General features: G+C 43.0%; 1 protein-coding gene across 2 annotated transcripts in view; it reads left to right on the forward strand.

Annotated features, from left to right (window-relative positions):
- The window catches only part of LOC134349800 (oxidation resistance protein 1-like), a 568,100-nt gene that overhangs the window by 438,395 nt on the left and 114,844 nt on the right, over positions 1–14,861 (forward strand). For both annotated transcript variants that reach the window (XM_063054685.1, XM_063054693.1), the window contains exons 8-9: positions 263–447; positions 8,465–9,243. In XM_063054685.1, the coding sequence (XP_062910755.1) occupies positions 263–447; positions 8,465–9,243 (964 nt within the window). The remainder of the gene's footprint in view (positions 1–262; positions 448–8,464; positions 9,244–14,861) is intronic.

Below are 14,861 nucleotides of genomic sequence, written 5' to 3' on the forward strand. Positions count from 1 at the left end.
ATTTGCCATTTTATAGAAATTATCTGTCCTTTGAAACAATGGCATAACTTTTGTGTCCTTGGAATAGCTTTCGTACATTATCAGCTACCTTACTGCATAACCTCAAGCCATCAGCTTACTAAGTAGATCCATGAGTGTTAGAAACTGAGATAATTTATTGTTTCTGTGAGATAGATGATGGTACATAGAGTATGTCTTAATTGCATTGGGAATAGAAGATAATACCAGCCAGGTGAGTTAAACATGTCTTTTTCCATTACAGGGAGCAGTCTCTGGTGTCCTTCTTGTGACTCCCAACAACATTATGTTCGATCCTCACAAGCATGATCCTTTAGTAAAAGAACATGGCTGCGCGGAGTATGGCATCATGTGTCCCATGGAGGAGATCCTTTCTGCTGCTATGTACAAGGATGTTTTGGACAGTAAAATCAAAGAATCTTTGCCTCCGTAAGAGCCAACATTTAATCTCTGTTAACAATAATTTAATATAACATTTTTGTACTGTATTGGAGTTCATAATTAAAATTCCATACTTGGGGCCAAGAGGACCTCCCTTTCTTACTAATAAAAAAAATAGCCATTTATTCAGAAATGTATGGCACAAGTGCATTTCATTCTATAATATCTAGTCCAATTGATTAAGAGCTCTCCAGGCTAATTCTAACTCATGACATGCCATACTACACCAAATGCTTGTCAAGTTTTGTTTTCTCTCCTTATTACCATTTCAGACAATCAGTTCTTGAAGCGTGGTAGCTTAGTGGTTAGCACAGTGCTTTACAGTTCTAGCGACCTGGGTTCATTTTCCGCTGCTGCCTGTAAGGAGTTGGTACATTCTCCCTGTGACTGCGTTGGTTTCCTCCGGGTGCTCCAAAGATGCGCCATTTGGTAGGTTAGTTGGTCGTTGTAAGTTGTCCTTTAATTAAGCTCGGGTTAAATCAGGGGTTGCTGGGCAACGTGGCTGGAAGGGCCAGAAGGGCCTATTCTGCACTGTATCTCAATAAATAAATAATTATCTATTTGAGGACAAGAAAGGCAAGTAAATACTCATTGGTAGAACTCCATGTGCAATAGTGGAAGAGGGACTCTGGAACCGCACTGCACATTGGCTAGATCAGGCAGATTTCCTAGCCTGCAAGGATCTGGTAGGTTTTCACAACAATTCATTAGTTTCATATTAATTGTTATTGATGCTAGTGTTATTTACATAGCACACTAACAAAATTACTAATGAAATTATTAAAATGCTATTTTACTGATGTAAATACCTGATTATTTTGGTAGCTTCACGTTCATTCAATGGTGTATTATTAAATGATACATTTTAATAGGATATTAACTCTGTGATATTCAGAGTTATCAGTCAGAGATCAGCTTCACAGTTTAGTTAAAATAGATGCCATCTGGATAAAAACCAGAGATAGGGCCTTTATAAATAAGCTGCAGCATACCCAGATCCTGTAGGTTCACCGGAGTTAGATTTGCGTGTTTCCTAATATTGTCAAAATTACTGTGGATTAATCATTTAGTTTATCCTGAAAGTGACTAATATGCTTAAACTTCAATTATACTGTTATAAACTTCTGAAAATACCAACAGTAAGCATTTTAGTACAGTTTTGCTTAAAAATGTTAAGTTAGCTTAACTTTAAATTGTAGAATGTCAAATGTGCATTTTGTTTTTTTAAAATAAATTGCTATTACATTGATTACAGGAAAATAATTTGGGTTTGTAAAGCTTCAGTACACTTGTCCTCCAATTAGTAAGAATGAGATGTTTATAAAAGCTTGTAGAACTTCAGTGTAAAGGAAAACCTTCCTATTAATATTGAATAGAACTTGGTCACTAACCTTCCTGTACACTAAACAAGCCATCACATCTGTGATGATGAAGGTGCTTTCCTAAACAAATCCCAGTTGCTTACATTTGACCCTCGAAACCTTTCCTATCCACAAACCTGTCCAATTGTATTTTAAATATTGTTATTGCAGCTGCCACTACCACTTCTTCAGTCAGCTTATGTTATATGGCTACCCTCTATGTTAAAATATTTCCATTGGACCATGGGGAAATTGGATTGATAGATAAAAGTTTAATCCTATTTACTTAAATAACTGAACCTGAATTCTTTAAAATGGTCATAGAGTATTTAAAAGGGTAACTTAGGAAATTAGAGGCTGCAACTGGCAGGATAGGCTGCAACCTTTTCTTGGGGCCTTTTCTCAAGATGAAGATCTGAACAATTACCTGATCGCATCCTTTAAAGTTAGGACTATTTTTTCCCGGGTAGACAGGGTGTTTGCTTCCAGGATGTGACATAGCCCGTGCATACCAGCCATCGCCATCCCTGAAGAAATAGTTAATGATTTCAGGTGAAAGTTCCTGATCTGTGGTACTCTGCGACTGGTATTGTAGCAGTTACATTGAACTGATCATCCAGAGGCCCAGTCTAATGATCCGGAAGCACATGCAAATCCCACCATGGCAAGTGTGAAATTTAAATTAGATGTGGAATAAGTTAATATCAGTAAAGCTATATACACACACACACACACACACACACACACACACACACACACACACACACACACACACACACATATATATATATAGATAAAAAAACCATTTAACAGAATAACAAATTATGTATTTAAGTAACATAGAGAATAAATGAGAGCACTATCAATACAACTACAGTACTATAAAATAGTGTGTTAATTCATAATAGTTATCAACGGAGGATTTCATCCAGTGCATTCTTTTAATTGGTTGCAATTGAACAAAATCAGTGCCGACACCCAGTGCAGATAACGGACTGCCTTCACACAATGCTGCTGACAATTACATCCTCCAAATCTTCACATTTTCAGAATTGATTTACAAGCTGGTTCTTTATTGCAAATCCAACACCTTGGATCCTGGGCTCAGCAGCTGCCTTCCCTTTCTAGAGAAGGGTGTAACTACCCTTCTCCTCCTTTAGTTGCCTTTCTTCTGCCAGATGGGTTTCAGAAAGAGCAGCTATGTCAATCTATCAACCTGACATCTCAGTTCTCTGCAGTGGTTGCAGTTGTCCCCTCTGGTTCATCATTGGTTGCACTACTAAGTTAGCAAATTTCACGACACATGCCAGTGATAATAAACCTGATTCTGACTCTGATTCTATTAATCAGTGTTCACACATTCCAGGTTCCTTGGGTCACGTTTCATCGTTTCTGACCCTTCTTGATCCCTCTAGACACAGTAATCTGGTTAGCAGGTTTTGAAGACCCTTTTTCCATTCCCTTCCCCAAGTGGGAAAGCAGAGTGGATCCTAAATAGGGCTGTTTAGTCATGGTGAAGGAAGGGCCCTTTCTCCCTTAGACCGAGAGGCCAGCAACTGATCAAACACCCACCGCCCAATGTCTTGGGGATTCCAGACCTCACATTCCTTCCTACTTCACCACTTGCTGATCACCAGGGGACTTAATCCCGGATACTGGGGTGGGTTCCCTTAATGGAGAACACCTGTGCATGATTCAATCTAATGTGGGGAGGCTGATGCATGAGCAGCCACCACAGGGTCCTTGACAGATTGGGGTCAGGGGTCAGTGTCCAGTGGCATGGTGTGCAAGATGACCATGTCCTTTCACTGCTGCAGCATTCCTCTGCATTCACTGCTGCTGTGATGCACCAGCTCCATCATTGAGGTCTTGGTTGGATCACTGTTTGTCCGGAGACTCGCCCCTGACCTTATTGCCATTGGTGATCCTACCAGGAGCTAAACTCTAAATGGTGTCACTCTCTGGAGCTCAGGAACTCACAAGCCTTTCTTCCACAAAGACGGCCATCCCTCCCTTGGCAGCATTCTCTTCTCAAAAGCAGACATTTACTCGGAGATAATCCACTGCCTGAGTCATGCCTCTGGAGCCTATGCAAGATAAAGGAAAAGAGTCTTTGAAGACTGCACCCTACGGGTCCAAACAAAGCTTTTGGTCTATCGAACAGTCATACTTCCTAGTACATTACTGTGTGGAGCTAAGTGATGAATCATTTACACGAGGCACCTGAAAGCCCTGGAACAGTATATGGGAAAATCCTTATGATAGGAGGTGCAGGAGGCTGAAGGAACAGCTTCCCCTTCACCAAAAGATTTCTGAATGGTCCATGAACCCATGCTCTCAGATGTTGACTCTTAAGGAAGGAATTCGTCAGATTTAAAGTGTCATATATTCAATGTTTGTTTTTCTCTGAAATATAAATATGTGAAGGTTTTCACAATTTCTCACCTTCCTAGTAACATTCTGTGTCATTTTCAGGTTTATATATTGTAGATCTGTTCAAGTTGTTCCATTCGTAGTCTTAGTTACTTGAATCCTGAATTAAATACCCACACATTTGAGATGGCTTGGAACAACACTGATGAGGTCATGTTAATCCAGAGACTGGTCAACATTGTCAAAGTACTGAAAAATTATTTGGACATCCCCTAATGCCTACACCTTGATAAGGATCCTACTCTGGACCATCAGAAAACTGTCCGACACCATCACTGACCTCATCAACTCTGGAGACCTTCCATCCACTGCCACCAAACTCATAGTTCCCTTACCGTTTCTCGCTTCCACTTCCTACCCAAGATCCACAAACCTGACTGTCCAGGTAGACCAATTGTCTCTGCTTGCTCCTGCCCTGCTGACCTCATGTCCTCATATCTTGACTCTGTTCTATCCCACTTGGTTCACTCCCTTCCCGCCTACACCCGTGACACTTCTTATGCTTTGGATCTCCTCAGTAACTTTCAGTTTCCTGGCCCAGACCACCTCATTTACACCATGGATGTCCAGTCCCTATACAGTTCTATGCCCCATCAAGAAGGTCTTAAAGTTCTCTGCTTCTTCCTCAATTAAAAAAAAATCAGTACCCCTCCACAATCACCATCCTCTGTCTGGCAGAACTGGTCCTCACCCTGAACAATTTCTCCTTTGGCCCCTCCCAGCTAAGCCTGCTTTTTCATTGACCACATAGAACAGTCCATGTTCCAAGCCTTCCCTGGCAATGCTCCCCAACTCTTCCTCCGCTGCGTTGATGACTGCATTGGTGCTGCTTCATGCACACATGCTGAGCTTGTCAATTTCATCAACTTTTTAACCAGTTTCCACCCTGCCCTTCAATTCAGTTGGTCCATTTCGGACACCTCTCTTCTTTCTTGGATCTATGTGGCTCCATCTCTGGAGACAAACCGTCCACCAACATCATTTATGAACAAACTGATTCCCATGGTTATCTTGACTATACCTCTTCCCACCCTATCTCCTGTAAAAATAATATTTACTTTACTCAGTTCCTTTACCCCAGGGATGTCCTCCTTTCAAGAACAAGGTTTCACTCCCTCCTCTATTCATGATTCCCTCACCCACATCTCCTCCATTTGTGCAATTATCTGTGCTCACTCCCTCTTCCCATCACCAAAACAGTGATCAGGTTCCTCTTGTCCTTATGTACCACCCTGTAAGCCTCTGCATCTAACACTTCATTCTTCACAACTTTCACCATCTCCAAAGGAATCCTACCACCAAACATATTTACCTCCTCCCCCACCCCCGCACCTCCACTGTCCGCAAGGATCGCTCCCTCCATGATTTCCTTGTTCATTTGTACCTCCCCATTAGTCTCCCTCCCGGCACTTATCCCTGCAAGTGGCCCAAGTGCTACACCTGTCCATTCAGCTCCTCCCTCACCTCCATTTAGGGCCCCAAACAGTCCTTCCAGGTGAGGCAACAATTCACCTGCGAATCTGCTGGGGTCATCTATTGTGTCTGGTGCTTCTGATGCAGCCCCTCTACATTGGTAAGAGGTATCGTAAACTGGGGGGGGGGGGGGGCTGCTTCATTGAGCACCTCCGCTCTATTGGCCAAAAACGGAAATTCCTGGTAGCTAAACTTTTTAATTCCAATTCCCATTCCCATTCGGACATGTCAGTCCATGGCCTCTTCTTGTGCCACAATGAGGCCACCCTCAGGGTAGAGGAACAACACCTTATATTTTGTCTCAGTATCCTCCAACCTGATGGCACGAAGTTTGATCTCTCCTTCTGGTTAAAAAAAAAATCCGTCCCCCTCCCCTCTTCTTCTATTCTTCACTCTGTCCTCTTACAGTGGTGCTAGAAAGTTTGTAAACCCTTTAGAATTTTCTCTGTTTCTGTGTAAGTATGACCTAAAATGTGATCAGATCTTCAAATAAGTCCTAAGACTAGATAAAGAGAACCCAATTAAATTAAAAAAACAAAAATATCATTATACTTGTTCATTCATTTATTGAGAAAAAAGATCCAATATTACATGTATTTATTGGAAAAAGTATGTGAACCTCGAGGATTATCAGTTCATTTAAAGTGGAAATTAGAGTCAGGTGTTTCAGTCAATGGGATGACAATCAGGTGCGAGTGTGGGAGGCCCTGCCCTATTTGAAGAGCATAAACCTGGGTCTTCACTATCAAAGTCTGATCTTCGCCGCACAGGTTTTTGGAAGTGTGCCATGCCTGGATTGAAGCGGCCTCAGGAAAAAGAGTAGTTGATGCTCCCTAGGCTGGAAAAGGAGACAAAACCATTTCCAAAGTGTTTGGGCTTCACCAATCCATAGATAGGCAGGTGGTGTACAAATGGAGAAATTCAACACCATTGTTATTCTCCCCAGGAGTGGTCAACCAACAAAAATCACTCCAAGAGCAAAGCATGTAATATTTCAGGAGGTGACGAAGAACCCCAAAGTAACATCTAAGAAGCTGCAGGCCTCTCTTGCATTGGCTAATATCAGTGTTCATGAGTCTACCATCAGGCATACCCTGTACACAGTGGTGTTCATGGCAGGATTGCAAGAAGAAAGCCGCTACTCTCCAAGAAGGTCATTACTGACCATCTAGAGTTTGCTAAAGACCACGTGGGTAAGCCAGAAGGCTATTGGAAAAATGTTCTGTGGACCAGTGAGTCCAAAATAGAACTTTTTGGCTTAAATGGGAAGCATTACATTTGACGAAAAGCAGACACTGCATTCCACCTCATCCCATCTGTGAAACATGCTGGTGGCAGTGTCATGGTCTGGGCCTGCTTTGCTGCCTCGAGACCAGGGCTGCTTGCCATCATTGATGGAGCTATGAATTCTGAATTGTACCAACAAATGTTGCAGGAAAATGTCAGGGTATCTGTCCGTGAACTGAAGCTCAAGAGGAAGTGGGTCATGCAGCAGGACAACGACCCTAAACACACAAGTCAGTCCACCAATGAATGGTTAAAGCAGAAGAAATTTCACGTTTTTGAATGGCCAGGTCAAAGTCCTGAACTTCATCCCATAGAAATGTTGTAGAAGGACCTGAAGCAAGCATTTCATGCAAAGGAAGCCCACCATCATCCCAGAGTTGAAGCAGTTTTGTAAGGAGGAATGGCCTAAAATTCCTCCAAGCTGATGTGTAGGACTGATCAACAATTACCGGAAACATTTGATTGAAATTATTGTTGTACAAGGGGGTCACATCACTTACTGAAAGCAAAGGTTCACATACTTTTTCCAACGAATACATGTAATATTGGATCATTTTTCTCAATAAATAAATGAAAAAGTGTGTTTTTCTGTTATTTATTTAATTGGGTTATCTTTATCTGGTTTTAGGATTTACACGATCACATTTTAGGTTATATTTATGCAGAAATAAAGTTCTAAAGGGTTCACAAACTTTCTAGCACCACTGTACCTCTTCTCATCTGCCTATCATTTGCCCCGTGGGGGTCCCCGCCTCCCTCTCTTTCTCCTACGGTCCACTCCTCTCCTATCAGATTCTTTCCTCTCCATCTCTTTACTTTCCCTCCCACCTAGCTTCACCTATCACCTTCGAGCTAACCTCCTCCTCCTCCCCTCACCTTTTTATTCCGGCATCTTCCCTCTTCCTTTCCAGTTTTGAAGAAGAGTCTCAACCTAAACTGTTGACTGTTTATTCATTTCCATGGATGCTGCCTTACCTGCTGAGTTCCTCCAGCATTCTGTATGTGTTGATTTGGATCACCTTCCTCTCAAAGTGAAAGTAATGACACAATGGCAAAAGTCAGCCGCTATGCATTTAAGATTCTGGGTCACAGAGTATAGAGTAATCTCTCTAAAATGTTAATGCTACTTAAAGTTGAGAACTTGTATTTCTATTTGTACCACTAGGCAATATCAGAATAGTTTCTGATCTCACTAACTTGGTTTGTATGTTGGTTTCATAGCGTTTTTATAGAAAATGAAAATCATTAAAAATAAGTTTTTTAATAGGACTAAATATGGGTAGTTCAGAGCTGAGTAAAGCAAAATGTCCAGGAATCAAAAACATGACATCTGCAGTTCAGTTGTATATTGGAAGCAGTCTGGAAACCATAAATAGTCTAAAGAGTACAGCTACAGAAATATGCCTAATTGAAGGTTCACTTGTATTTGACAATTTTTTCTTTTCTATTAGAGAACTAAAATATTCTGCATCAATCAAAGATGTACATCAATTACACCAGATTACAAGCAATACAGAAGAGATTGATTCCAAATTACGAGACACAGGGAACGACAGCACTAGTACAGCACCCCGAAGCACAGAGGAGTCCTTGTCTGAAGATGTATTCACTGAATCGGAACTCTCCCCTATTCGAGAGGAGCTGATGTCTTCTGATGAGCCTCGGCAAACAAAATCATCAGGAGCCTCTTTGGAATCTGTGCAAACAATAAACCAGGCTGCTCTGGAAGGATGCCTCTTGCCTTCATCTGTGGAGGTGCCAGAAACTAATGATGAAAAATTATTGACTCATACTGATGACATTCCAGCTAGCAAAGCAGTTGAAGTAAAGGGAAATGGACACCAAACTGTGGAAAAATCTCTGAGCGACGGCAGCACTGCTGATTCTGGTGCACATCAAAGGGAGGGCGAGCAGCGTCCCCCTGATAGTCATAATGTCAGCAGTGAGCACCAAGACGCTGAAGCTAATGAACTAAATGTAGCAAACAGAACAACTCCGACTGCACTTGCTTTGGATTCCTCAGAGGTGTGCGAGCAAGAGAGCACGGACGAGACAAGGAAATCGGGGGAACGGTGTGCTCGGGATTCAGAGACTGAGGTGGAGGAGCTGCGAAAGCTGTGGAAGACTCATACTATGCAACAGACCAAGGAGCAAAGGGAAACGGTACAACAGGCTTCCAACAAAGAAGTCAGGCAGAAAACTGGGCAAGTTACAGAAGGATCTCTAGAAGGTACACTTTCCTAATAAAATCATTGTACTCATGTTGGCATTATGACACAGATTGTTGTGGGGGATAGGTCGGGAAGAACTGATGGGTAAGTTATATGAGGTGTAGTAAAAAGTATCTGATGAGGTACCTGGTAAAAGGATATGACATTAAGTGAGGGCTCATGGTGTGAACAGATAAAGAATTACTTACAAAACAGCTTGCTTTAAGGTTGGCTGGCTGTTTGTCTGCAGTAGGCATCTGTACTTTGCCTGCATTTACATTTTATGTTATTGCTATTACATGTAACATATCTACATTTGTTGATTATACAAGGCAAGGTGTGAGGACAACAGAGGTCTAGAAATTGGTTGGCCTATTAGCCAGTTCCTCACATGCAGGAAGGCCTTTCCTGTTGAAGGAAATTGGACACAATGCAGGGCTGAGACACAGGGAAAGAGGCAGAGAGTGGTGAAATGGCTGGAGGTTGAGTAACCACTCATTGGTCAGTAGGGGGAAATTAGAGTGAGACTATCTTGTTTAAAAAAGAGAAAGGTTGGATGAACAGCAGGCGTGTTGGATAAGTCTCTGAGGTGATGTTACTATAGCGGGAGGGTGGGGTGGTCATAGTGGGTGATGGGCAGAGATCCGGTCAACTAGTGTAATGAATCCAGTTAGCCTGGCGTGCGTGTGTGTGTGTGGGGAGGGGAACGCACATGTTTAGAGTAAAAAGTTAACAAAAGGAAAGAAAACCTAGGTGGACCAGTGGGAGTGGGGAAAAGTTGTGTTACTTAATACTGGAAAATTCAATGTTCCTACCATTGGGAGGCAGGGTATGCAACCAATAGCTCAAGGTGGCCATTGTGATGAGAGTGCAGATTCTCCATAAAAACGGATTCTCCATAAAAACGGCTGCCTGCTGTATGCTTGGTCTCGCTACTGAGGAGGGAAAAAACCTGAATCTCAGGAGAATGGTTGTGACAGAGACAAGGAAACTGAGGGAAAAGCATGGCATCCTTGCAGAGAACAGGGTGAGAGGAGGTGGGTCTTAAGTATTCGTGAATAGTTTGTCTCCTGTGATAGAGACAGAGAGATCCAGAGCGCTCCCTGTACGTGGCCCATATAACCCCTCCCATTCCCTGCCTGTCATCTGCCTGTCAAAATGCCTCTTAAGCATTGCTATCATGTCTGATTCTGCCACTTCACCTGGCAGCATATTCTTGGGACCTACTAGTCTCTGTGTGTGAGGAAACCATTTTGATTTAAAATATCTGTGTCAGAACTCTATTTCTGCTAAGTTGCCCGAGTCCTTTCTAGCTTTATTTGTGGACACTCAATATATGCAATACGTTGCTTTTTGTGTCTAGAAGGGAGCCTGGTGCAAGTTATGCAGAAAGAGCTCCTTGGTGCAGTGACTACCATTGTGTGATTGATCTTGGCTGGAAGGACTTGGTTTTTGGTGACTTCCAGTCCTGCTCCTGTGATCCTCTGAATTACTGTAGATACTTTTTTTAAAGGGGACTTTGAGTAAATCCTTAAAATATTTTCTCAATTCTGGAAATTGCTTGCAGAGAGCAATCTCTTGTGTCTGGTGACAGATATCAGACATCCCACCTTACAAAAACTAATTTCAGGGAGGTAGCACCATCAATTTGCGGGAGACTTCCGGGAGAGGTGGGAGGTCTGCAATAGAGTAGCTCCCTAGCAGCTGGCCAGCTAGTTTAAATAACGTTAGCTGTGCTAATGAACGAATGACACCTGTTAAACTCACCTCAACACGTCTTTTACAGTCTTAACCCACCATGGGCAATAGAAAAGTCATTGTTGCAAACAGCGCAGCGAACAACACTGTCATTATTTTTTGACCCCTATTAGGCAGGGGTACACCTTAGTGTAGTCTGGGGTGACGTACGTTTTATTTTTTTTTGGAACACTCTGCCATGGCGTGCTCTCACTCACTCTCTCTCTTTCGTGGTTGCTCGCACTCTCTCAAGCACTCTCGCTTGCTTTCTCTCTCGCTCGCTCTCCCCCTCGCTTTCTTGCTCACTCTCCCCCTCGCTTTCTCGCTCACTCTCCCCCTCGCTTTCTCGCCCACTCTCCCTCGCTTTCTCGCTCACTCTCCCTCGCTTTCTCGCTCACTCTCCCCCTCGCTTTCTCGCTCGCTCTCCCCCTCGCTTTCTCGCTCACTCTCCCTCGCTTTCTCGCTCGCTCTCCCCCTCGCTTTCTCGCTCACTCTCCCTCGCTTTCTCGCTCGCTCTCCCCCTCGCTTTCTCGCTCGCTCTCCCCCTCGCTTTCTCGCTCGCCCTTGCTTTCTCGCTCTCTCACTCGCTTGCCTTCGTGCTCTCTTGCTTTTCTCTCGCTCGCTCTCAAAAAAATTGATTTTTGTGATATTGTATATAATTTGCGGGCATCAGGGAGCCACTATTAATATGCGGGAGACTCCCGGAAGTTCCGGGAGAGGTGGGATGTCTGAGATATGGACACTGGGGCCTTCCCAGTGAAGCTGACTGAACCTGTTGGAGCCTTAGTGTGGATGTTGAGAATGCTGGTATTGGTTCACTTATCTTGCCAGTGGATTTGGAGGATTAGTGATATCTCTTCAATGCTTTGAGATGTCCATCTGTTAGTTGTCTATGCCTGTGAGGCATATAGAGGGTGGGGATTATTGCTGTTCAGTAGACCTGATTCTTCTTGGTAGCATATTTGATGTGTTGCCCTTTGAGTACTGTCTTCTGCTGGCAGTTGCAGGCTTTGCCAGCACATTGGAGACAGAGAGGTCTTGATATCAGTGTCTAACCTCACAAAGAACTGGTTTCAAAATATCTATTTAACCTTGCTTTTAACTGACATCATTTTCATGAGTACTTCATGCCATTGTAAAGCACTTTGAACTACATTGTCTGCATGAAAGATTTTCCATAAATGAGTTATTCCAAGTAGTGTTTGATCATTGGAAATTTTATAAGCCTTCCCTATAATCTGCTTCATTTAAGAGGTTCTTGTGAGGGCTCCCTGTACATTTTCTGAAGTTTTATTATTGAAGACTGTTCTCAATATGCTTTTTGTTCAGTACGTATGTCCTTGATGGCACTTGCCTACCTGCCGTATATACTGAAAGGTGCTGGGAAAAGGCCAGCAATACCCACTCTCCTTATGGACTGTTATGCCCCATTTCCATCTGTGAGCTGATGATGGTGAGTTAGGCTGAGTTGTCGGAGGTTGAGGTGGTTCATTGGTCCCCAACCTCCAGGCCGCCAACCGATACTGATCCGCGAAGCATGCAGTAGTGCAGCAGTAGCCGGGATGCAGCAGTGGCTGGGACGCACCCAGCACATCTTTAAGAAAAAAGCCGAAGTAAACAAGCTAATTAATTAGGTGCCACCCGGCATGTAAATATCAGCCCAGATCGGAGGCGACGCAATCGGCAATTGCCTCTGATCTGGGCCGACATTTACGTGCTGGGCGGCACCTAATTAATTAGCTTGTTTATTTCGGCTTTTTTCTTAAAGATGTGTTGGGTGCGCCCCGGCTACCGCTGCATTCTCTGCAGCAATGTATCGGTCCGCAGCCGGGGGGTGGGATGGTGGGACACTGGGGTATCATCTCATCGTTGTCTGTTTGCATCAGGGAGGCAAGTCATCTTCTCCCATGTCTGCCTGCCTCGATGTCGAAGGTCGAGGTTCGTCGTCTGCTGTGGCTGATGTGGAAGGCTTGAAAAACGTCAGTATGCTTGACTGCTTAGCCTCGCTCATTTTTCTATCATACAGTCCTTTGTAAGCACTCAAAGCATCTTGCAAATATGCCGTAAACCGACGTACCCTTTCAACATTAAAGTCGTACTTTATCATTGCAGTGAAAATCTCACGCAGTTGCTTCACATTCAGTTCCTGGACAACTTCACTTTCGGTCCATTCGCTACTGCATTCGGGTTCGATTGTTATCCTTTCCTCTTCCAATTGCATCCGCTCTTCATCTATCAGTTCTTGGTCATGGGATGCCAAAACCTCTTCAACATCGTTTTCATCAACTTCCACAAGCCAAACTCACTTTGTCCTTCCTTCGTTCACCACGATCGAAACGCTTAATTATGTCTAGTTTTACGTTAAGTGTAACACCCTTACAAGTTGGTTTAGGCTTTTCCGATACCTCGGAACTGATCTGCTAACGACTGCCTTTTTTCGTAACGGTGAAAACACCTTCTGTTAGCGAAAACAGGGAACTAATGTAGGTCTTTCGTAACAGTGAGGTTTCGTAAAGCAAACGTTCGAAAAGCAGGAGACACATGTACAACTGAGAATTTTTACTTGTGAATCACATGCTCCTTTTTTCAAAAAAACAGGCAAAATTGTAGAGCATGAAAAACTAAAAACTCAAAAGCTGAAATGTCAACAGTTCACAGGTACTCATGCTCCTTTGCTCAGTCCTTAGTTGAACTACATCTTGCAGCTATTACAGGCATCACATTAGCTTTCCACAATGTGATGGAGCAAGATTTGCCCATTCTTCCTTGCAAGATTGCTCAAGCTATGCCTGGTTAGTTGGGGAGTGATGGTGGACAGCAATCTTGAGGTCTTGCCAGAGATGTTCAATTAGGTTAATGCTCTGACTGGGCCACTCAAGGACATTAATTTTCTTCATTTGAGACCACTTTGTGGTTGTTCTGGCAGTGTGCTTTGGGTCATTGTATTGAAAAGCAAACTTCAGAACTTCCTCCCCAGTTTAAGCTTTCTGGCAGAGGCTGGCAGGTTTTATCCAGGATCCCTCTGTATTCAGCAGCATTCTTCTTTCCATCAATCCTGACCAGATTTCCAGTCCCTGCTGCTGAAAACTATCCCCATAGCACGATGCTGCGTCCACCATGATTTACAGTAGGGATGGTGTATGCAGTGTTAAATTTACACTACATGTATCACTTAGGATTGAGGCCACAAAGTTCCACTTTAGTCTCATCCGACTGCAAGACCTTCTTCCACATCTTTACAGTATCTTCTAAGTGATGCTTTGCAGTCTTTACAGGCAAGGATTTTTTTTAATCCAGGGCTTCTTCCTTGCCACTCTTCCATAAATACACATTTTGTGCAAGGCCTTAGAGATTGTGGAGCTATGAATTTCATCTCTCGTTGCAGCCACTGACAGGCATCCCACTAGCCTCTCTTACAACTGCCATTCTTCTCTAGTGACCAAGATTAGAGGGGTAGCCTGAACTCAGCAGTGTGGCTGTGGTTTCATATTTTTTTCTACTTTTTCATGATGGGCTGCACTGAGCTCCGAAGTGTGTTTGGGATGGCCTTGTACCCTTCCCCAGATTTGTGCTTTTCTATTATCACTTCCCTGATTTGTCTTGAATGCTCTTTTGTCTTCATTTTGGTTTGGTCTTTTGAAAATCTGTTGGACCCAGAGAGAGGGTCTATTTATTCAGATGTTCTTCCAATTTTCTACATAACAAATAGGGTGAGTTGGTAAGGTCATATACAGTATTGCACATGTGCAAAGCTAACATAGTAATTGCAACTTTACTTCGTCAGCCACATAATTTTGGTTTTTAATTTTTAGTAAATTGTTGACAAGTTTTGGGACTTTCCTTTTGATTTGACATGATGCACAATGTTTTGTAGATGAGCTTAAAAATTCTACTTCAATAT

The sequence above is a fragment of the Mobula hypostoma genome, chromosome 1 (assembly GCF_963921235.1).
Source record: "Mobula hypostoma chromosome 1, sMobHyp1.1, whole genome shotgun sequence".
In the NCBI taxonomy this organism is placed as follows: Eukaryota; Metazoa; Chordata; class Chondrichthyes; order Myliobatiformes; family Myliobatidae; genus Mobula; species Mobula hypostoma.